At 50.1% G+C, this 24,352-nt stretch overlaps 1 protein-coding gene across 1 annotated transcript; it reads left to right on the top strand.

Annotated features, from left to right (window-relative positions):
- Positions 1-3,692: 3,692 nt before the first annotated feature.
- LOC144145524 (uncharacterized) lies at positions 3,693-24,352 on the top strand (the record flags this gene model as incomplete). Its single annotated transcript, XM_077677178.1, is given in 6 exon segments — positions 3,693-3,900; positions 5,700-6,386; positions 8,361-8,799; positions 21,601-21,750; positions 21,959-22,119; positions 24,144-24,352. Coding segments are annotated over 5 exon segments (1,645 nt in total), but the record flags the coding sequence as incomplete, so codon positions are not given.

The raw sequence follows: 24,352 nt of genomic DNA on the forward strand, positions 1-24,352 counted from the left end.
CGTCACAGCCCGTTTACCTTCCCTGATATATCAGACAACATAGACCGCGGTGAGAGCTTCTTTCGGAGCTTGCTAGCTTCGCAATTAAGAGTGGTCTGGCGCGAGTCGTCTAACAGGGCGACGCCTAACCCGTTACACTGACTCAAAAACTGTGAAGTGTGAATAAGTTTGAAATGTGAATTAAGTGTGAAATTTGAACTGAGTGTGAACTAAGTGTGAACTGTGAAGTGCGAAGTGCGAACTAAGATCATATTCTATATACCCCCCTTCCCATCCCAACCCCAACCACCCCCTCATTGGCTATGGCCTTCCTTTCAAATAAAAGCTTCAACTAACTAACTTTATAGAACCGCGTTTCCCTACTCCACGTGCGTTGCAAGCAGAACGTGGAACCTATCTAGTGTAACCTTGCGTAACTGTTGCCGGTTGATTTCGTAAAATGGCGCCAGAAGCTATAGTGGCGCGGGCGACAGCAGGCGACGGCGGAGTGAATTCTTTTTCTGCAGTTCATGAAGTATTTAATTTCGCAAAAGTCAAGCATGTTTGATTTTTTTATAAAGGAACACTGCAAATATCACTTCTGTATTGATTTGTTGTCTCATATTTGCGTAATGTCTTGTTCTTCTTTAACAATGTTGACAAGTATGAACATTACACCGGACATAGACGGGTAGATTTATCTGTGACTATATAAGACTATTGCGCAGGCATTGTTTTGCTTTGGCCGGGTGGCTGAATCGAGTCACAGACAGACAGACAGACGGACAGACAGACAGACAGACAGACAGACAGACATACAGACAGACCAAAATTTCTGGGTTTAAGTAGCCCAAGAAAGACTATCGTCTTTAAAAAAGACACATCATTGCAGTGATCGTTATACCCGGTCTTGTGTCGGTATCACAACGCGAGGCAAATATTTTGAACAAAGCAGATATGGAAGGCGTATCTGGTGCGAGGAGCAAATCACGCATGACGCTCCGTGTTGGCGATAACCATAGCTTTCGCAGTGATTCCAGACGCGGAGGAAAGAGTGAAAGCGCTTATCGAAACTGTTGTATAGGGTCCCTTTAAAGCGGCGAAGACCTAAACAGAACACCGTTATTAGATGAGACCAAGGTACTTCGTTTATATAGCTTGCAAGATACGCAATCTCCAGCTGAAAGAGCGGCGCCGAAGGCGAACGCACGCATTCGTTCCCCTATGGCGATGGCCAAAGCCTCGTATAAACCCTCTGGATCGGGCGCCTCGACATTGTCTTACGATGCGGGTTTCATCAAGCTTGAGGTAGCAGTTTCATTTCGCACAGTGTAAGGCAAGGTTGACGCGCGTCCACTGCGCACGGTGTGTGCGTGCTCGATGATCTCAAAGACGGTCACTTCGCTCCTGTGAGTCTTGCTTACATATACCCGGCCGCATGAAAGTGAGACCTCATGAGCTATGCAGTCCGTACATTTGACGAATTGTGTCGCGTGCTTTTTCCACAGGTAGCTCCGGTGCATTTTATTATTACCATGGCGCACAAAGCGACTAATTCGTTTGACGCAGAAAGAATCGTCCGCATGCCTGCCTTGTCCCTTTTTACTGCGTTTTTACGGTAAAGCTAGGTTTGGTGGGGCAAATGTGTCCGAACCTAGTCATCTACAAAAGGGCTCCTGGTATGACGTTTTGGCCGGTTTATCACGTCCAATTTGAAGGGCATCCGGAGCGACATTTTGGCCGGTGTATGTCCCATCTTAAGCATGCGCATCACCGGCTGCCTGTCTAAGCGTGCATTAGGGGGGGTGCAGGCGCAGCCAGGCTTTATGCTCTGTGCGGCTCAGGTGCTCTGTGCTTGAGTGAGGGAAAACGGGAAAACACAGTGATTTCAGCGAGGACAACGCAGGGCACGGTGCATTCGCTGCCTGTGTACGGCCCGGGCTTCTGGAATGCTCGTTCTGACTCGCCTTGAACGCACTCGCTAGGGCACGGCTAACCTGTGCGAAGCTGAAATGAATTAAAACGTGCTTACCAATTTCCAAATGACATGATACACCCCAATAGGCCGCACGATACGCACTCTAACCACTCTAACCGGTTTGCGGCATGCGGCTGGAGCGGCTGCTTCGCCCGCACGGCGGCGCACCGATCGCAGGAAAATAGCGGCGCCCTGAGGGGGGCCGCATAGCGTCACTAAATAAGCTACGCTTAGGAGTACCGCCACTTCGTGCACCCGGAAGCGTCTGGGGGCCATTTTGTTTCTGGGTGTCAGTGTTGCCATCTCTCCCAACGAAACCGCCGCCTGTTGTGACGGGCAGAGTGAACCCGCCGCGGTGGCTCAGGGGCTAAGGCGCGTTGCGCTGCTGAGCACAAGGTCGCGGGTTGTGCTCAGCAGCCGCGGCGGCCGCTTTTTCTGATGGAGGCGAAAAGCAGAAACGCCCGTGTGTACGAGATTTCGGCGCACGTTAAAGATCCCCAGGTGGTCAAAATTAATCCGGAGCCCTCCACTACGGCGCGCCTCATCGCCTGCGTTGCGTCGGCGCGTTAAACCCTACATCCAATCAATTCAAACGGGCAGAGTGAGACTGGCCGCTCTAGCGTCCGCACAGCAGAGAGAGAGAGAGAGAGAGAGAGAGAGAGAGAGGAGAGGCGCTCAGAAACAAAGTGGCTGCGCCCATGTACACAAATATCACGTGGTGCCGACCGACCAATGAAAACCCTGGCGGCACATAACAATAAGAGAAAAGAGTGCCGATACTCTAAAAGCCTTTATTTAGTGACGCTAGGGCCGCACAGTTGCGGTGTATAATCCTAGCACTTTGTTCGAAACGGAAATTTATTCTGAATTCTTACGTTTGTTGGCGTGGGTGCGCTAGCTGAAGTCTAAAGGCGCAACCACATGCAACGTTTTGGCCGCGTCTTGCAACCGTCTGCGGCGCCTGGCGCCGACGCGGAACGGGCGTTGGAGAGGGCGAGCAACCACATGAGACGCGCGAAGAGCGCTTCTCCGATCCAAGTTGCCAGACTTACTTTGGTAAAGGCAGCATCGTTCTGTTTAAGTCATTCTTAATAAACTGAAGAATAATCAAAACTTCAACAAACAAAACACGTTAAATTGATGTTCTATTAAATAAAGTGCTAAAGAGCCGCCAAATAAAGAGCCGCCATGTTGCGTGCGGAGGGGGACCGGAAATTGAGGACAGCAACATCCGGCGCAGACGCCGAAAACGGACCGAAAATCTGGGATGCGCAGACACCGGCGCTCCGAGCGCGCTGCTGTGTATTTGGTGGCGCGCGCTGAACGCGCGTCGCCGCGGACGGTCTCCAAACGCGACCAAAACGTCGCATGTGGTTGCGCCTTAAAAGCTGACACTCGCTTCTGATGACACAATTACCGTTGCTGGAAAAAAAGGGGTCCTCGCTCGATGGGCAACGACTTCCTGCGTCGTACAAACAAAAACGCCTGGACCAGTGGAGAAGTTTTTCTTTATTGATGAATGGATGGCCGGGTTCTACTGATTAGTTCGTCGGCTGGAGTTCTAGTTCGTTGGTTGATGAGAGGGCGATGTGCTCCACCTGCAGGACGGCAGAAAGCAGACACCGATCAAGTTCCCGAGGCAGCTTCTCTTTGTCTTCGTCCCGGTCGTGGTCATGACCGCCGTGGTCTGCGCAATCGTCCTACTGACTGGACTTCGGGCCAGCGCTGATCCAAGGCGGAAAGTGTGCCGGTCCCCCGCATGCGTCGAGTACGCCGCGCGCCTGAGGAACTCGCTGAACGTGTCGGTGCGGCCCTGTGACAACTTCACGCGCTTCGTGTGCGACGGCTGGTCGCGCATGCACCAGCTCGGCGTCCACGAGCTGCTGGTCACAAGGGCTCTTAGCACCATGCACCGCTCAGCCCAGGAGGCGCATGTTCCAAAGGTATACTCATCATGTACGCATGTATGGGGGGCGCGGTGTGTACTTCTAAATGCCACGACGGCGCTCGTCTGCGACGAAAGCCAACGCCAGAATGAGCCGGTCATTAAGGTTTTATTTCGAGTTCGAGGACGAGCGGGTATCACTCGAGGACAAGTACCGAAATAACTTGACTGTCTTCCAAGCACCACAGGCCTCGGCATCGACAAAAATTCCTCAGGCGCTTAAGTCTCCCTGTACGTGGTTTGAGGGCGAAAGCCGAGCGATTATCGAAGACTTGTTGCATCGTGTTTGCGGCTCTTCTTTTTCTGAGTCTTTTGGCGCTAATATCAGCGAGAGGGTAGCCTGGCCGCACTTGACGCTTCAGCGTCCCCACCCTCGGAGCTCTCATCCAAGCCAACCTATTCCACGCACCACGGCCGGACTCGACTCTCCTCTTCCCTCGCTCGCGGGAGGAGGAGAGTCGAGTCCGGCCGGGTACGCACGTACCGCCACGTGCACCTGTCACCGCGCACGCATCAGTCTAATGCTTGTTCCATTCTGCCAGCGTGATACGCGCTGTGACTATAGCACACTGTTGCTACTCTTGCGACTCCGGTTTAAATACCCCACGAACCAAATTTATTTTCTCTTTACCGCATCGGTGGCCATTTTGGTACCACTGGTGTTGACGCGGACAACGACGACGACTACGGTCACTTTTTTATGAAACACCTCATACTTTTAATAAACTGTTCAACCGCGTTCAGGGCTTGAACTCCAAAAGCAATGTTTTGTCTTTATCAACGTAACATGCGAGTGGTGAAAACAAATTTAACATTTTAGGGACTGCACCAATGTTTGGGGTTAAGTTCTCGTTCGGAGGGACTGGTAACGGCGCTTGAATGCTGTGGCAGGTTAAGGGTGTAGTACTCATGCAGACGTAATCATAAAACATGCACCCCTCCTCCTGAACGTGCCTCATGTTTTTGGTCGTGCTTTAAATTTGACGCATGCCGCTCGTCCATCAAGTCCTGGAGGCGTAGTTGAAGTTCTGCGGTAACGGCGATAGAACGTAGTACAAAGATTAGCCAGGTAAATGCATGTTTGTGCATATCATGGGGCAGAAAGATTAAAATACAAAAGTACAATTCCTAAGCTATTTTTCTAACGTCGGCCCTACTTATGCAGATACATAAGAATGCGGTAACATGGCGCCGCCCCAGACACTTGGGGAAACATTTGCACGCTCCTTTAGCCAGTGCGTGACATCGTAGTTACTGATACGATACGCGCCAACCGCAGCCGCGAAAAGTGCTGCAAGGATGGTTTCAGTGTTGAATATGCGCCAGCATATCTCCATCTCTCTTTGAGTTAGCACGCACCATCGTATTTGCCTTTAACGCATTGCTCAGCACCTGGCAGCACTGACAACCTAGCTAGCGGGTGAAGGCGCCGAGACGGGCTTATAGGAAACGCACGCCTTCCTTTCATCCTGCGCAATGACCACGCGCTGAAGTAGCAATAAAGCTGAGAGGAGCTGGTCCAAGTACACTTTCGTGATTCTGCTTCAAGTGCGAGGTAAACCGAGGATTAAAACCTCCACTTCAGCTCTCGTGGCGTCTATACGCTCTCCTCAATAAACCTATGAGTGTACACAAACCTCCGCTCCTGTTTACACCTTTCACCTGCGGTGTCCTTTCTATGCTCAATGACGTTCCCCGAGTGCAGGACAGCAAATTGGGCTCCACGCCTTCTTATCCTACTCGCCTTCTCGCTTTCTCATCCTCCTCCCCAGCTGATCTGTTTCTTCCATTCCGCAGACTGGACAGAACCGGGCGCAGCGCGGCATCGCCCTCTACCGGAGCTGCAACGGCGTCCTACAGGGCAGCCACGACGAGCTGCCGGCCGTCGTGCAGGCGCTGGAGGAAGTGGGCATCACGTGGCCACGGCGCTCGGGCAACCCCGACGTGCTGCACACCATCCTGGCCTCCTCGCTTAGCCTTGGCTGGGATGTCCTCGTCCGCGTGCTGCCCCTCCGGCACCCTCCTCGCCAGCCCGGCAAGTTGACGCTGGCCATCAACAAAGGCAGGACCATCATCGACATCCTCAACAGGACCTCGCAGTCGCAAACGACGACCACTGGGAGAGCCTACTTCGAGCTTATCCGCAAGAAGCTGCTCGCTGCCCAGAATCGCAGCAGTGGTGCGGACGAGGTGACCTTCGAAGACGTCTGCGCTATCGAAGAGGGCACGAAGGCGCAGTTGAAGCGCACCTACTTCAGGCCCGACATGCAGCATGCCCCCGTCGAGAACGTCTTCGACACGCCACTGTCCCGCACCCGTTGGGAGCAAATCCTGAGCGGACTCGGCTTCAGTGACATGAGAGCGGGGCGAATCGCCATCGAGCTCGTCACAGCGAACCCTGACTACGTACACACTTTCTTCGAGCTGTGGCGAAAGATAGGAGAAGCCGGAGCCCATCTGTTCGTCTCGTGGTATACAGTTCAGGTAAGATGAATTCGCCATTTACCCATTAACAATATTCGGGAGCAGGTCTATCCTGTAACTACGTTAAGGCAACACGACGTATATTTCTTAATTGAGAATGCAGTAGGCCACTATGTTCCTCTTCTTTGCACAGACTTCGTACACACACAGAAAAAAATTTCCCCGCATTTCCCCGAGGGGAAGAATGTGAAAGTGCGAATGCATGAGTTGAATTTGCGCGGTTCGGTAATGTTCGCGAAAGAGAGATCACACACACACACACAACTACAAGGAAAGAAACATGCATTTATTCACAGACACCTATTTGTGTTGTCGTTGTACTTGATTGCTAGAGCGGATCTCAGCTTTGAAATTTCGTGTCAGTACTCCTTTAAGCGGGTGCATTAGCCCTTCTCACGCCCGATTCCGGGCCAATCCCCCACGTGGGTATGTGCCATGCACAGACACCTATTTGTGTTGTCGTTGTACTTGATTGCTAGAGCGGATCTCAGCTTTGAAATTTCGTGTCAGTACTCCTTTAAGCGGGTGCATTAGCCCTTCTCACGCCCGATTCCTGGCCAATCCTCCACGTGGGTATGTGCCATGTCAGCGGCCAGGCAGCGCGCGCCCATCTCCCCCCGTTGCCAAGGAAGACGAGGAGATTCCTGGCCAATCCCCCACGTGGGTATGTGCCATGTCAGCGGCCAGGCAGCGCGCGCCCATCTCCCCCCGTTGCCAAGGAAGACGAGGAGCGCGCGCACCCGCAGCTGTTGCTATGTGGACGGACGGCGGTCACCGGAATTCAGGGTCGCTTATAAAGTGCATTCGCACTTAAAAAATCCGCAACCTATTACCATAGTTAACACTTCCCTCGAAAAGCGTAAACAACTACGCATCCAGAAAAAAAGCACTGCATTGCATTGCAGAAAGGCTTATATGACAAACATAAACACGGGACTTCGGGTAGCACATCATGAAGCAGTGCAATTCCGAGGACCTATACCGCGCTGATGACTGGTGTCGTTATTACTCCTTTACGGCAAATTTCTTAGAGTAAAGAAGCCGATTAGCGGTTTACCAAATTTGGGCAGGTTTAGCAATATGTGAGGCTAAATGGCGCGTTACAAATCTTGTCATTACAAAGCACACCCAAGACCTGAGACTTCTTTTCTGTCAAAATACGCGCCTGGTTGCCATGCACCTCGCGGCCGAGAACGAACATCGCCATTGCCGTCGCCGCCATCCTCCATTCATGGTGTCAACCAAGAAGCTAAATAAAACAGCACTATTGCATGTGGCAAGCCGAACAGCATCTGAAATATTTAACGACGATCAGACATACAAAATTTAAAAGATTGAGAAGGTCCTGTACTACAGACGTTGATGGCCACCGACGCTGTTAGGAGTAGCACCGTTCAGTAACTATACACGGTGAGTGAAGAATAAGAATGTTAAACAGAACGCAAACCTGTTTACAACTAACCCCTGGAGCTATAGGTTGCAAACGAGCTTGAAAGTCACCCGGCACACGCGGACATCTCGGGCCAGCAACACGCAGACGTTTCGAGCACTTCTTTGGACTGCGCTTCTGTCAATCGTGTTCTCTTTGGCGATGGTGTGCAACCCATAGCAGCCGAACCAGCCCTGCTGGGTAAACCGTTACCACATGAATGGTTCCGGACACCGTTTCTGCACTGGATAAGTGCGTTTGTTGGTCATCTGGAAGAGAGAGAATGGCTTTATTGAGGTAAGGGGGCCAGATGCCCTGGAGGGAGAGAGGTCAAAAGGTAGGGGAAAGAGCAGTTCAGCGGTGCTCCCTGTTCACACAGTTCTCTTTCTCTGCATATTAATGCGCATGTTCGCTGTTCATATGTGGTTCACAGTTCACTAGCTTGTTTTCTTTTCAGTTTTCGCGCAGAGACCGGGCAGATGGAGCGTGCTTAAAGCACTCTAGGGGAGTCGGACATCTGGAAGCATTTATTTTATGTTCCGCAGGTTGCAGTGCTCCTAGCCAACCAACAGCTAATCACCAACTTCTACGACGGGGACATCCAGCGAGCCCTCGCTTTCCACGTGGCATTCTGCTTCGGCCGGGCGTACGCCATCTCGCGCACGGCCGTGTTCTCCGGCCTGATTGGCCGTGCACTGAAGGCCTCCTCCCGAGACCGTGCCCGCCACCTCGCGTTGTCCGTGCGCATGTCCTTCAGCGAGCGCCTGCCATGGTGGGGAAAGAGCGAGCCGAACGTCACCGTCGTGGGCGACTGGACTTCGCTCGACACGACGTTCAGGGCGTTCGAGGGGGAGCACGACCACGACAGCGGTAGCGTCCAAGACGACACCTGGGCCGGGTCTCTGGACCTGAGTGACGACTCTCTGGTAGCCAACCTCCGCAACACGTCGTCGTTGGTCTTGGCCAGGAGCGCATACGACAGCGGTGAGGAAGATGTCGAAGTAACGGCTGTTTCGGTTGGCATTTCCACGTTCCTGCTGTCTGTAGCGCTTTACAACCGCAACGACCTCGAGCTTCTGCCACACGCCCTGTCGTTCCCGCTCTTTGACACCAACCTCGTCCCCGCTGTCAACTACGGTGGACTCGGAGCCGAAGTGGCCAGGACCCTGTCCTTGCTCGTGATGAAGGCCTACCGAAGGAAGTTTCATTTAAGGCTGCTTTTGGGCTGTTTCGATGCTAGTCCGTTCTCGGTCGGCACTAACTTCTATCTCGCCTTGGCCGAAGCCCTGGCCATCGGTGCCGTACTGAATGCGTACGAAGGCGATTCCTCCATTGGGCATAGCGATAACAAGAAGCTGCCTGGGCTCGAGGGCTTCAGCGGCAGGCAGCTGCTATTCATGGCCTTCTGTTTCATGAAGTGCAGCGGACACAAGACCGAAGTGACTGAGTTTGCAGCCTGTAACCTGCCGCTGATGTACGTCCCTGAATTCGCGCAAGCCTTCCAGTGCCTGCCCGGGACGCCTATGAATCCGGTGGAGCAATGCGACTTGGTGCAGAGGTCATGACCCGGTGCTTACGGTTTTTCTCTTTCTCGTATAAGAACTTTCTTCTCTTTTTTGTACGTCCAAGAACAATCGCAGATTTTACTTCAACGACACTATGCACAGACCCGTGCTGGTTCCTTGTTTTCGTGGCGGCCTAATACGGTGAACAGATTTGCTCTAAGACCATCCGTGCGTTTATTTATAACGTTTGACCCAGAATGTGAAGAATGTGTAATTGAAGCTGGTCGTGTTCGTGGAAAGGGATTTTGTAGTCTTTTCGCGAAGCGGTGATTGTGATAACCACGCTGAATGGATATTCGACATGGTCAGCTATAGGGGAATGCTATTACAGTCCAACACGGTAGAAGCTGGGCATTTCGGGGGCAAGTGCGAAGGGCGTGATCGTTCTTTGAACGATTTGCTTCTTTCTCTGTCCCGGGACTTTTCTCTTTCGGCCATTCTCATTTAGCTCTACCATTCTCCTCCCTTACTCTAACGCCCCTTTCCACTGTGTATCTACTCCAGAAACATTTTGTGACCCCGAATTCGGGGAACAGTAGTGAATGAATGAAGCTTTTATTTGTGAAAACAGGGCAGAAGCCATGATTTCCGCCTGTTTCCTTGACATGTTTTCTTTTCTCTGTCACACTGAACGTTCATTGCGCAGATAGATGAAAATGAAGAAGTTGTGCATTGTCTCGTTGTCTTTCTGTAGTCTTCGTCTAGTCTACGCGGCGCCGATGATGATGATGATGACAAAATTCTTTAGTTGAACCTAAGATTGGTCGTGCAGGCAGCACACATCTAGCTCATGATTACAGTGACCGCTGCAGGGCGGCGCTGATGTGACCACCACACGTACACGGGAGTAAGAACTGCTTTCATGGATTAAACGATCGTCGTTGGCGTTGTTGAAAAAGAAGGAAACTACTTACGCTACTGGGTTACCTTCAACCGTTAATTTGACAATGCGCAAACAGAGAATTAGTTAAATATTTTGTATAATTTGAAAAGATGTAAAGATATTTACTGGGGCGTGTTTCCCCAGTAGAGGGCTACAATATTAAGATTGTTTCTATACTCGTGCATCTTGCTTGTATAAAGACAAACACGTCACGAGGCGCGAAGATACTATGTACGCTATTAACTGACCAGGTATATTTGCGTTCATGTTATTAGAGTAAACAGTCGTGGTCAGTCCGGTGAGAGCGACCGGTGAGTACACGGGCCTCTGGTGGCCTTGGCTGGGGGTGAAGGAGGGGACGAGCTTGCGTGCGGGTTATTAGAAAGCGTGCGGGTTAGCGTACGGGTTGTGAAAGGGGCACAGGCCGCGGCCACGGTTTAGATGACGTGGCGATGCTTACAAGATAAGCGCTCGGCGAGAAGGCTCTTGCGACTCGTGCATGCAGGCGACCGGCTGCGGGTACAAACTGTTTTAGATCCATGACGTTTTGAGCACGTTGTTTGGCGCAGCATTGTTACGCAAGTTTTAGGTGCAATTGTGGTAAGATGCCCATGGCTATGGCTGCAGCGAGACACCTATGTCGCGGGACGACGACCAGTATGAGCGCGGACTGGTAGTCGTAGCCACCGTGCAGGGCTGTCATTGGTTAGCGGCTCCAGTCCCTCGAGATTCCCGCTTGGCGTTGACGGCAGCACTACCAAGACAACACAAACACATCCTCAGCACATCCCGAGGACGTTCTGTTGAGGACATAATGATGTCCTCAGTACATCCTCTTCTGATACTCAATTGGTACTAAAAAGGTCCTATTGTCCGGCCTCGGGACATCGTCAGAACATCCTCAAAAGGAAGCCAAGGATGATTAGAGTACATTCACAGGACTACTGTATGATGTCAGGACATTTTGAGGACTACATTCTAGCCATGCGTTTTTTTGCTAGGTGTTATATATGCACAGGGTGTTTGAGAAAGGAGGGGCGTGGGCTTGTACTGCCATCCCTGAGGTATTTATGCAGTTGACTTTTTGCCAAGGTATGTCACTCTGTGTACCCTTAGAATCTCCACTGGGTACAGCCTTTATGCTAAAATGTGTAGCATTAATTTAAAACCAGTACTGCCAAAGCCTCCTCGTGATGACACAAGTATGTAAAATATGCTGGTGGTGGTAATTTATTGCTCAAGTAAATGCATCGTAGTGCAATGTGAGGCGACGCATGCTGTGGTCATCACCGGAGTCAACTGGAGAGCCTAGTAGTCACTGGAATCCGACTGCACCAACGACCCTAGAAAAATGATACACACACAACAAATTTACAAAGCATATACTTTTTAACGCCGTAATTTTTTAACGATCGATGAGCTGCCTGGCAGGCATTTCTCGGAGACTACGGGGCGAGCAGACGACAGCGCAGCCACATGCTGTTGCACCGTGCCGTGTCACTTATTCGGTATGTCAGCAGCGTAAGGTTGAACAGTGCTTTAAGGGGGACGTTCAAAGCGTCGGAGAGCTGTCAGCTTTGCCCATTAATTCCGTTCTCAACCCGCTAAGGCGGCATGCCACCCCACGCGTGCTTTGTCCTGACGGGGGTTGCCTGTGAGGCCATGTTTCGCCGTGCCAGCAGGACGAACGCCCAAACTTTTATCATAAATTGACGTTTATTTTCTTCATTCTGTGCATGCTGCCGTCATTGTCTTTACTTGGAAATCTACAGAAGCTACCTGTCCGGGCGTCATTAGGCCGTCCGTTGCACCAACAATCACCACAAGCGCGAAGTGCTCATACAAGAAACGTGTGAAGTGCACGACGACAAAAGAAGTGTCTACATGTGCGGAGTCTATTCGCTGAACAAATTTCCTGTGTCTCTCAAGTGCCGCTGCGAATGGGTCGTCGTGCTAAATTGCAAAGTCTTCGAACCTAGCAAATTTGCCAGCAAGTACGATTGTACGCTGTTTGAAAGCGCTGTTTATTCACCATCATGCTAAATCCTTATCGCACGTTTCTGTGCCCTGGTGGTATTTCTCTGTTCATTTCATCGACTGTAAGCCGACAAAAATTAACCTGACACCTATACTGCAGCTCGGGTTCGCGAAAACAGTGCGCCGAAAGTGAAATAGGAGCATCCTGGTGGCGGAGCACGCCCGGTCGTTACGGTAAATAGCTGAAACGCAAGACTTCTTTTAAGCAAGCAAACGGCCGTAAAATCTTGGTGTACCTATTAAGTTGCCCCTGTTTGGGTAGCAGGAAATAGTGTTATGCTCCAACCTACTGACTTCTGAGCATTTGTAGCAAGAATTTGCAGGAGGCATATTTGCCGCCGCATAACACTATTTCCTGGAGCCAGAACCGGGGCAACTTATTAGGTACACCAAGATTTCACAGCCGTTTGCTTGATTACAAGTTCTGAATTTCAGCGGTGGGTGGGAACCGTGAACAGCTATTTACCGACACGACCGGGCGTGCTCCGCCACCGCGACGCTCCTATTTCACTTTCGGCGCACTGTTTTCGCGAACCCGAGCTGCAGTATAGGTGTCAGGTTGATTTTTGTCGGCTTACAGTCGATGAAATGAACAGAGAATAACTTCAAAGCACAGAAACGTGTGATAAGGATTTAGCATGAGGGTGAATAAACGGCATTTCCAAAGCAGCGTACGACCGTACTTACTCTCGCTAATTTGCTAGGTTCGAAGTCTTTTCTATTCAGTACGACTTATTCGCGGCGGCACTCGAGGGCCGCAGGAAATTTGTGCAGCAAATAGACTCCGAACATGCATACACTTCTTCTGTCGTGGTGCACTTCCCACGTTTCTTGTATGAGCACTTTGCGCTTACGCTGATTGTTGGTGCAGCCAACAATGACGTAATGACGCCTGGACCGGTAGCTTCTGTACATTGCCAAGTAACGGCAATGACGGCAACCTTCCCAGAGTGAAGAAAATAAACACCAGTTGGTGATAAAAGGTCGGGCGTTCATCCTGCTGGTGTGGCGAAACGTAACCTCACAGGCAACCCCCGTCAGAACAAAGCGCACGTAGGGGGGCACGCCGCCTTACCGGGTTGAAAACGGGATTAATGGGCAAAGCTGACAGCTCTCCGACGCTTTGAACGTTCCCCTTAAAGCACTGTTAAACTTCATGCTGCTGACATGCCGAATAAGTAACACTTACCGATTTTTGATGCCGCTGTGACGTCAGATAACCACACACAGCAGGGCAGCGTCTGACAGCGGCGGCGTCTGCTCGCCCCGCAGTCCCCAAGAAATGCTCGCCAGGTGGCACATCGGTCGCCGGAAAATGGCCGATCTGGCAAAATTCTGGTCTATAGAAAGGGTGCATTGCAACTTCGTGCATTATTACACTTTGACAACCTGACTAAAATGCAAAAAAATGTATTCACCCAGCTGCACAGCTACATTTTCGAAGCTCTAAAGGGGAAGTATTGCCGGCTATGGTGCAGTGCCTTCCAAGGGGCGCTAAATAAATAGTAGCCCTTGTTTAATTACCTTTACCTGATTAGCTTACAATGCAGAATGCATAGAGCATGCTCCAAATGTTTCTCTATATTTTAAGCTATTTTCTTCCCAAATGTGTCGACAGTGCCCTTTCCCTCACACCATCCTCCATGTCAATTAGATGAAGTGATTGTCTATCACCATACTCGCAATTCACAGGTGGGCTAAATTTCGTGGATCGCTATTCCTTAACCTGTTAAGCAAAAAGTCGATAGCGACCGTGAAGTGCATTACAATAACATTTTATAAGCTTCAGGTAGCATGAAAACACATTGAAAACCCGTAGCGTGAAAACCCATCACTGAGCAAGCAGCAGCTGTTCCTTGCAACTCCAAGAACCACATTGCATGGCAACATCACTTTATTTAACTGTGGGTTCCGACAGGGAGCAACAAGTGGTCCAGAATCATGTGCACTCGACAAACAAGGGTAACTTGTAGCCTTTTGAGGTTTTTTCGGAATTATATCCTTTTCCACCAACCTATAGCACAGTTGCACTAGGGGATACTGGGGCTTACGCACCATCCTCTTTAATGTCGACTTATGGTTCTTAAATAGAAATGCCCTCCATGCGTCCACAGGGCCCAAATGCTCGACATCAGATGCCAAATGGCACAATCCATGAACATTGTGCGTGACATGGTGCTCACTATAGGCAGCAGCGAAGCCCTTAACAAAATCCTCAAAAGTCTATTTACATACCGCACATCACATGCCCGGCGTACAAGGTGTTGTAAGGATTAGCATAGCCACGTGGAAAGTGAGAAATTTCTGGTACAAGTTTTCAGGTGATGCTATGGAAAGGACTACAGGCCCTCCGTACAGCCAAAAAAGTGTAGTTCAGTGGCTTTCCAGCGATCGAGTTCTGAAAGACTTCGCGGACTCCTATTGAAGTCACACGGAACAAACTCGACTAATTCGAAGTCTCTTTTTGAAACAGAATTAAGATTTAGTGCAGCGAAAGACACGGACGGTGAAAAGGACGGGCGCTAACTCGCACCTGGTTTTTATTGAAAAGACGGCATGCATATATGCATTTGGCGTAATCACACACGTGGGCTGAAAAAATTAAAATTTAACCGGCATCCGGTGAGGGGACACATCAACAAACATCAAGAGAATTATCCAGGAATGCGCACTCCTTTGCGTAGATTAGCAGCGATGGCACGCTCACGCAGCTATCTCCCTTTCGCTTGAAGTAGAAGGCTTCCGCTACTTCACGCGCCGTGACGTCCCGACTTCGTTTCAAAATTTCTGTTTTGTCAAATTCGGGTACACAGTGACATTCCTTGCAGTGGGACGGCAAGTGTGATCCCGTCCCATTTTTCATGGAAAGGGCGTGCTCTCTTAGTCGGTCATTCACACATCGACCAGTTTGGCCGATGTATACTTTGCCACAGTCCAACGGTATCTGATACACAACACCTTCAATGCAGTTTACAAAAGGCGGCATGCATATATACATTTGGCGTAACGCTTCTTATCGCATGTTTTGGGACGTTTCCTTGTAGGGTTGTTTCCGCGCATAGTGTGCCAAGTTTAAGCGGTGCTGAAAACACAACTGGGACCTTATACCTCGTGGCGACCTTCATTAGATTATGTGTGACTCGGTGTGCGTAAGATATAACTTCAGGGCGTGTCTTTTTGTGCAAAGGTTCTGCGTGACCTCTTTTCAACCGAGTTTTTGTTTTGCGAAGCAAAGCCTCAGCCACGCCAGTGAGCATTGAGCGCGAGAAGCTTGCGGTTTCTAGTCTGGTCATCTGATGGCCAAAACTTTTTTCCATGGCATGCTCACATGATTTTTTGAGCGCAGATTGGAGACACAAGGCCGCTATAGCTCGCTTTACCGTCGTGGAGTGTGCATAATCGTAAGGCAGCAGTTCCTTGGCGGTTCGGGCTGAATATTCCCAACAAACGCGGTCGCCTAAAAAGTTAAGGTTAAGATCTAAAAACTGGAGACTACTTTAAAGGGGTAGATCATGAGTAAAAGTTAAACCCTTCCCACCCCGATTAAAAAGGCCTAAAATTTCAGTCACAGTGTTGGGTTGGGCTTTGTCTCGTTTCTTCAAGAGGACCAGAAAATCGTCAACGTACCTAAAATCTTAAAAACCTTGTCAGAGTTAAGTAAGTTACTGAGGTCATGGTCGACACTGGCCAAGAAAATGCTGCACAGTACTGGCGCTACACATGAGCCGATGCAAATGCCTTTCTTTTGAATGGAAAGCTTGTCGTCAAACGAGATACATGTTGCACTTAGGTAGAATTCAAGTAGAACCAAAAAGTTAGTGTATCTCGTTTGACGACAAGCTTTGACGACAAACTTAACAAAGGACAACATTACATGACTGAAGGCATAGTCCATGTGGACGTAAAAGTTTCCCTAGATTTTGACAAATTTCTCTTTTTTCCTAAAGACAACCCAAATCCCCTAGATCTAGGGAAATTTCCCTAGAGTTGGCAGCCCTGGACTGCATGGAGGAACTTTTTTTTCATGGAGGAAAAAAAAGTTTAGGGGGGAGCGTCACGTCACTATTGAGAAGCCTAGTCATAAAAAAATAAAAAATAAAAACTGATAAGAGATGCCCCACCTCACGTGACAGGCAAGCGGTAGTTCTTTGCGCCTCATGCGGCCGCCCGCCTGCCTGCGCTATTGTGCGTCGTTCAGTTCGGTTGCCGGGCCGTCGGGGTATTCGGGTTTCGGCGACGAGTCCCCGCCCGGGCGTTGCGCGCAGCGCTGCCTGCAACCATAAACGCGCAGCAGGGTGATCGTGCAGGAAAAGTGTTCGGACGGGAGAGACAGAAAACATCTTTATTTATTGAGCTCTGGGATCCGTCGAAGTTCGCGCCGCAGTCGAAGTGTCGTGTTCCGCAGCCGTGCAAAAATGGAGATGTCAGAGTACGACATCCGTGCCTCCCATTTTATTTCACAAAATACACTCACTTCCTTGGTTCTGGCCATTGTATCTTTTCACCTCCTGGGCGTAATTTAGCGTTCGTTGCCATATACCTATCGCACGGATTGAGCAGTACTCGGACAACCAGCCCGCGTTCTGCCTGCGACGCGAGGCGGAAAATGATTTGTTATTCCCGCGCCCGCACCCAGCATCAGTGGTTCTGCACCTTTTGTTTTCTAACGCACTGAAGGAGACAGCAACGCAAAACAGACGTCGTCGCGACAACTGTGGCACGTACAACGTGCCACCCCATGAAACACAAGTTGTCTTGAAGACGTCTTGAAACAGCCTGAAACAGCTACAATCGTCTACCTCTACGTGAAAACATCTTGCAAACGTTTACCGCTAGCAGTTCTGAGAAGTTTATTTGTGAACGTGTAAAAGATATCTTGCTGAGAACAACACAAGCTTATGCTACACCAAGAGGTTTTAAAAACGTTTCTTGAGAGAGGTTTATCTGGAGACATGGTAATAAAGTGTTACCCGAGCCTATTTGTTTTTTATGCGTCTTAACACTTTGAAAACCACTCATGATAAATTTACTAGAAATGCCTTCCTTGACATTTGCGCTTAAATATCTCTGAACACGCCTTATCTCAAAACAAATTTAAGCACACACATGCTCTACACTTCTATAGTAAAAAACCCCGACATCTAACTTCAGCAAGAAATCGCCTACATTTTCTATCTCTACTATGCTTTTTTTTTTAAACATGTAAGCCAGATTCTTTCTTTGTGATCCATTTTACCCGCCGTGGATCTTCAAAACTGCCGATTCAATGAAATCACTGCAACTATTTTTCAGGTTTAGGCCTTGATTGTTGTAAATTGTGCTGCTAAAACCACATTACTTTTAATTTGCGCTATCTCTGGTCCTCCTCGCAATTCATGAATTACACCGTATGCAGTACTGTGAGGGCTGGGCGTGGAGGCTGGGGCATTCAGGTGGCATGGCGAGGTGAATGGGAGTTATTTAAAGGAAAGCATTTATTTGAACATTATACAACACGATTGACCACACCGGAGGTAGGCACAAATGAAGCACAAACAAGCAAGCGTGTCCCATACCTCACATGGGCCTGGAGCTGCGTGGCGTAATGGCACTGAAGGTGACGCAAGTGAACACCCAATGACTACAGCACATGTGGCTGGCTGCTCGCACTCCGCCCCACTTTGGTTGACCACGTCTCGCGGACAGTAATATCCGCGCATTGTCCACAACAGGCACAACACTCATACACGCGGGGGAAACACTGCCGCACGCTTCACTCGTGCACCAAGTCATCTAGGTGGCTAGACAGCCAATAAGCGCATTTTACCGTTTAAGCTGCGGCTGCACTGACTGCAGAGGTGAGTCTACACTGTCCTGCTTCCTTGCACTGGCAGTTTCATGCACACTGAAGCGTGGTAAGGGCCTTAGCCTTGGCTTCGAGTTTCGTGAAAGGCGTGCCAGTTGTCCTTGGAGAGGAGGTTGCCGACACCCTCTCAAATAGAGCATCATGTGGCACACAGTATGTCACAATTGCTACGCAGGAAGTCCTTGCTCGTTTTGTAGCCAAATGCTGAATGGTCGATGCTGCTGCCAAACTTTCGGGCATGGGCTTTGTCCAGCTGAAGTACATCGATGCCACTCACGAAGTGGTCAGCCAGGTGCCGCACAATTCGTCCTTGGTCTCTTATGGTACCACAGATGGCTCGAGTTGGGCGTTGGCTGCTGCACAGGTCGCGGCTGGTTGGCGCTGTTGACGGGCTTGGAACCTGTAGGTGGCTCGCTCACGAGCGTTTTTCACTTTTTCTGTCCATGGACAAAGTTTTCGGCATGCTGGGCTTACTGTTGGCTGGGCTGAAAGTAGTTGGCAGGTGGTTCACCGACAGCATGAACTCTTTCTGGCTGTTGAAGGAATTCTGTATGCGCTTGACTTCCTTTGTGAGGACTGGCCTGACATAACTTGGTTTCGCCACCCACCCGCGTCAAGCGTACGGCATCCGGGAGGCTCAGAAGGAAGCGGAGGGGGCCACAGAAGCCGTACTGTTTGAATGGAAGCTCCTGGCCTTTACTCGCTTTGAATTCGCACAGAAGCTGTAGAGTTAGCGGTTGCTTGGCTGCGATGAGCAAGGCACGGATGATGGCTTTGATTGTAGCTCATTACATTCCCCTTTGAAAGCCATGGTTCACTAGGGCCCCTGAGTTTTCAGGAACTGCTTTCCTTCTGCATCGTACCGGTATGAGCTCCGACTGTAGGGCAACGCGCTAGCAGGTAAACACGGAGCTTCATATCAGTGATATGGTCAAGATCATCGCTGTAACAAGCAAAAACAGCTCTGTGTTCGGCCAATTTACCTTTTATAACTGCGTGCTGGCTGGGAGTGGGCTGGCTGCGAAGCGGGACGATGGAATATTGGGGTGATGGCGCGCGAACACCGCGTCGGATGCGACGGTGTCATGCGACAGGGGCACTTCTTGAGGGCAATGTTTGGGCTACTAACACTTGCTATGGCGGCTGCTCTGGCAAAGGCAACGGATCATGTTGCAGGCAATCTTTGGCACTGTGTCTGTCAAGGCTAAGTACGGTGGCTGAGTCTAGCGTCAAAGGCACCGCGGCGGACGAGGCAGAAGCCTTCGCTTCAACCGGGGGGCTAGCTTCATGCTGCTGCCGAATGTCGGCTTCCAGTCACCGAATGAGCTCTTCTTTGAAACCGGCAGTGTCCAGCTGTCGCCGTGCCAATTCTTTCCGTATGAGGTCGATGAATAGGCGCGACATTGTCACTGAGACGAGCCGCTCCCACACAATTCCCGGCATGATATTCCGCCGAGCCGGATACACGTAGGCGGTCACACACAAAACACAATCTTGCTGGAGTGACAGCCAGCAAGATTGGCGGACGCTCCAATCTTGCTGGTGGTCTCAAGAGCACCAGCACACCTTTGCCCTCACCCCTCTCCCCCCCCCCCCCCCCAAATGTGTGTGCATCACATCACCCACACGCGCGCTGATGTAATTCTGCCTGGATCCACAACGGTTACGTATACATTCTAAAATGTCACATGAAGGAAATTTTCAGCAATCGTCAGCGTTACTTCAGTAACCAAAATGACAGAGAAATTATCAACTCTGCAAGTTTAAGCCGCTCTATCATGTTGTAGCCTCTTCTGTGTCTATCATGTTGTATCCTGTAGCCATGCTTCAGTTTGAACATCAGGGCCTCTGTTATCCAATGGAATACTTTAACTGTGGCATTACTGTCCGTTTCATGCTGAAGCGTGGTAGTCTGTAGCATTTATGTATGCGTGACCATGCCATTACGCATGTTTTCTTGGTGCACTCCGGAAACAAAATGCTGACTTGTTTCGAGCATCGCATCATGCCCAAAGGTCATGCTGGGTCTGTACGACTGTCCAATGCTCTGTTTTTTGGTGGACTAAGGAGCTTCCCAACTTAATTTCCATTTCCCGTGTCACTAACGAAAACTACATAATTCTTATGTGCCCTATACATTACAGAACCATCCATGCTCTTACACTGTAAAGACTAAACCGGCAGTCTGTATTCGGCTGAACAGTGGCAGTGCATGAGTGCGCTAAAAAGTTTGTCATTTCCTTAATGTTTGAAACCAAACTGGTAGAACCTTATTATGATTCCTTCCTCAGATCTTACGACAGAATTCCAAATGTGGCAAGATTTTGCTCGACTTGCACAGGACATGCCTAACCGCAAGAGCATGGTCACACACCGCCGTATTTGTGTTATTATTTTTTCTTGCTAAATTTAGTGTTTGATATGGCATTGAATAATGAACTTAGCAGTGGCTTGCTATGCCTTATCCAGAGTGGTTCTTACACTTAAAGGGATGGCCGCCCTAGAAAAGTTACTGTATAGTACGAGCCTTCAGGTAGGCTATAGGGCATTTATGCACGAAGCATTGAATACTTGACAGAGAATAATGCAACTATTTCAGAACCCCAAGAGGGAGCTCAGTACAGCAGACTCGATGTTTGGGCTGTACTGAAATGTCGACCAGCTTCTTATGTTCGCTCAGAGCTCTGATAGAAGCTACGAGATGGGCTGCATTAGAGACTCAAAACAGAAACGGAAATCACAACTGGCATGGCTTGACAAATACCGATGGCTGAATTATTCCGCTTTGCGTGAGGGGTAATCCTGCCATGTTCATGTAATTTTCGCCATTAACAGCGCCGTTCTTGTGCTTATATCTGTGTGTTTAGGATTGGTATTTGCTGAAATTATTGCTAGCGATATAACGCTTCTTGTATTCATGATTCATAGCCTGTCGTTTTTTTAACAAAGCACCTGCGCTACACATATATTTGTAGTGCAGGTCTTATCTTAAAAATAAAACGTGGGGCTAAAGTAACGTAAATTATGTTATAACGTAATTGCATAAATTCGATGCAGACTGCACAGAATGAGCTCCATTGTCCTTACACTGGAAGCTGCTGTACGGGCGTAGAATGCTTATATGCCAAAGATTTTCTTTTGCATTTGGGACAAGAACAACTAAATGAAAAAATCTCATTCTTGCTGCAGAACTGTGACCTTCCCAAGAGAAAATAGTAGTTGGTACCACTGTTTTATGGTTAAATTCCCAGCTGCAACTAGCTGGTACCAGTTGGGGCCAGCAAGGACCAGCTGGGCCCAAATGGGAATTTAACCACACACCACCTGGGACCAGTTACATTTTCTCTTGGGTTACCTTCGGAGTCGAGGTATGGCGATGGTCCCGGGGACGTGGGCTGGTCACAATCGAGTAAACCGTGGTTCACCTGAAGTCGCTCTATATATACATGTCGCAGGGCCGCCTGGAGGGCTTGCAGCTGGGCGTGCCTGCTGCCTGTTTCGGGCAAAGGTTCTGCGCCTGGGGAGCCCCGTGTGCGGATGTGTCGGATCGCGAGCACCGCAGGTGCTTGCGCTAGGCGAGGGCTTTTCACTGCTCGGCCCAGAAGGTATATAGTGCTGGTAGCCCGTACATGCCTGGTAATGGAGAGGGCTCATTGGTGTGAGCACCCCCTGCCCTTGCCAGCAGCTGGTTCACTCCCTGTGAGATGCACGCGATGTGGACCAGATGGGCTGGTTCATAGCCATTTGCGGCACTGTTGCGGCAATGGCAAAGCTTACGTAAAACACCTCTCTGTGGTTACCATGAACACACAGGCTCTCCATCGTGGGCGTCAGACTTGGACTGCGATATGCGAAGGCCCTGCACGCGAGGCTGGGCGCTTGGTCGCCGCATCAACAGCCTCCTGGGATGCTGCAGAGGCGCCTGCCAGCTGGCCCCCTCTCTGCCTTCTCGACGTTGTCCAGGAGGCGCATAGGTACGATGCTCCTTTGGTGCACTCCAGTTCCAACGTAGTGAGGCTCACCAACCCCGTATTCGGAAAGCCAACTTACCGAATGACATAAGAAATTATTTCGTAAGGGCCGTAAAAGGTAGCATTAGAGAAAGCCAGCGTGCATGTCAAAAGTCATCCATATGAGAATTCAGTGGCCTTGTCGAAGTGGAGCAGTGAGGTTCAGTTAATGCAGGAGGAACGAACCTTAGGGGGTTGTGGATATACAAGCAAGTTGGCTAAGGCGGTGGTCTTCGAGGGGCTGGGGGATCGTGTTAACGGTGCCAGTTGAGAGTAAGCGTATTGTAGAGGGGTTGGCTGGAAGGCGAAGTGTTGCTCTGTATACCCTGCGCTGTAAAGCTTGATTGATTGATTGATTGATCGTATCGCTTAACGCGCAGACGCAACGCAGGCGACGAGGCGCGTTTTTTTAGGTGCGGAGCACCTTAGGACCTCACAATGTCCGTCCGCGTCCGTAATCGCAAAAAATCGCAAAAAATCACACAGGCACCGGCAGGATTCGAGCCTGTGTTTGGCAGACCAGACATAGGTAGTGTCAGTCGTCTTACCCATTGGGCTACGACCGTGAGTTAGTACCCGAGAGCCAAACGGCTTACTCCCTCGCCTGTAAGGGTGCGGAGTACCTTAGGACCTCCCAATGTCCGTCCGCGTCAATCCGTGCGCACACTGCCATTAAGCGAAAATCTGTGTGGAAACTATCTAAAAGAGTACAAGAGCACTCCAAAACACTCGAAAACAGGCACTAACATAATCTAGCAACGAGATTGGATTTGATTGGAAAACATTTATTGAGCATAAAAGTGGGTGGCTTTCTCAGTACAGATAGCCGCGAGCTAGCGCAGCTGCTTGGGCGCGAGTGATGAGGCGTTCTTGGTCCTCGCACCGTGAGCTGGCCAGCTCGCGCTCCCACTGCTCAGTGGATGGGGAAGGGAGGGGGTTTGGCGCGTAGGGGCATTCCCACACCAGGTGGTAGGTAGTGTTTGGGACGAAGCAAGAAGGGCAGTTGTAGGGGTAAGTGGAGGGAGAGGTGTAGTGGAGTATCGTGGGGTTGTAAAATGTGTTGGTCTGCAGTCGACGCCAAATGCGAGCCGCCTGTGTGCTGAGGGATGGGTGAGGAGGAGGGTATTGAAGCCGCAGTTGGCGATAATGATACAAGATTTTAGTGTATCGGGGAGAGACTGGGGGATAGATGGAGGGTTCGGAAAGGTCCTCTCCCGTCGACGAAAACGCCCGGAATGTAAGAGTGCGGGCAGCGGCGTGTGCCGCCTCGTTTCCCTCGAGGGAAGAATGGCCTGGTGTCAATACGAGAAAACGCGCAAAAGCACCGGTGTAGTCAGGTTGTGATCAAGTTGTAATACACAGTGACTGCATCGAACTACGCTAAATGGCGCTATGCGGAAACACGAGATGGCGCCGCGGTGCACCGCGTATGTAAGCGGGTTCTGAAAATCCCATACCCTCTTCCCGCCATGGACGGAAACGAACGTAAGACGCGTCACGCTGCTGCTAACGTCTACGAAGACAACGAGCTTCCCTGAATATGAAACCACGGCAAGCGGAGGCAAAGTGACTAAAATCGAATGACGGTCGGGGCGCAAATCGGATTTCACTCGGGGTGCAAGTTGGATGTCACGGTCCCTGTACTCCGCACCCTCGCCATTATCCACGGAGTTGAGATGCTGCCATTTTTTTTAACGTGCTCCTAACGTGCGCCGAAATCTCGTACACACGGGTGTTTTTGCTTTTCGCCTCCATCAGAAAAGCGGCGGCCGCGGCCGGGAATCGAAGCCGTGACCTCGTAGAAGCATGACTGAAAGTCTATAAAACTAATTTCATGTAATATGTGGTTCCTAAGGATGCTTATCGGCCTGCTCCCTTCCCTACTATGGAGCTGTAATAAACCGGGTCGCCAGCCCGCAGCTGCTTCCGTTCCTGACTGTTGTATATGTGTAACTTTGGCTTTTTCTTCTTGTTCTTTTTTTTTTCAGATGTTGCATTCACTTAGCGTCAGCGCGCTGGCCTTGTTCGACAAGTCAGGACACCTCTTTGAAGTTCCAAACCCGAAGCGCGTCCAAGCCTGCCCGTGTTCTGTACAAGCTTGCAATCCTTCACGCCGCCAAAACATGACGTCGTAGCATCTCGCCATGTCGCTCATACTCCTTGCTTCAATTGCGAAAATAAAAGAGTTTTCTAAATA

The sequence above is a fragment of the Haemaphysalis longicornis genome, unplaced genomic scaffold (assembly GCF_048455015.1).
Source record: "Haemaphysalis longicornis isolate Haplotype H1 unplaced genomic scaffold, Haemaphysalis longicornis Haplotype H1 scaffold_7, whole genome shotgun sequence".
NCBI lineage: Eukaryota > Metazoa > Arthropoda > Arachnida > Ixodida > Ixodidae > Haemaphysalis > Haemaphysalis longicornis.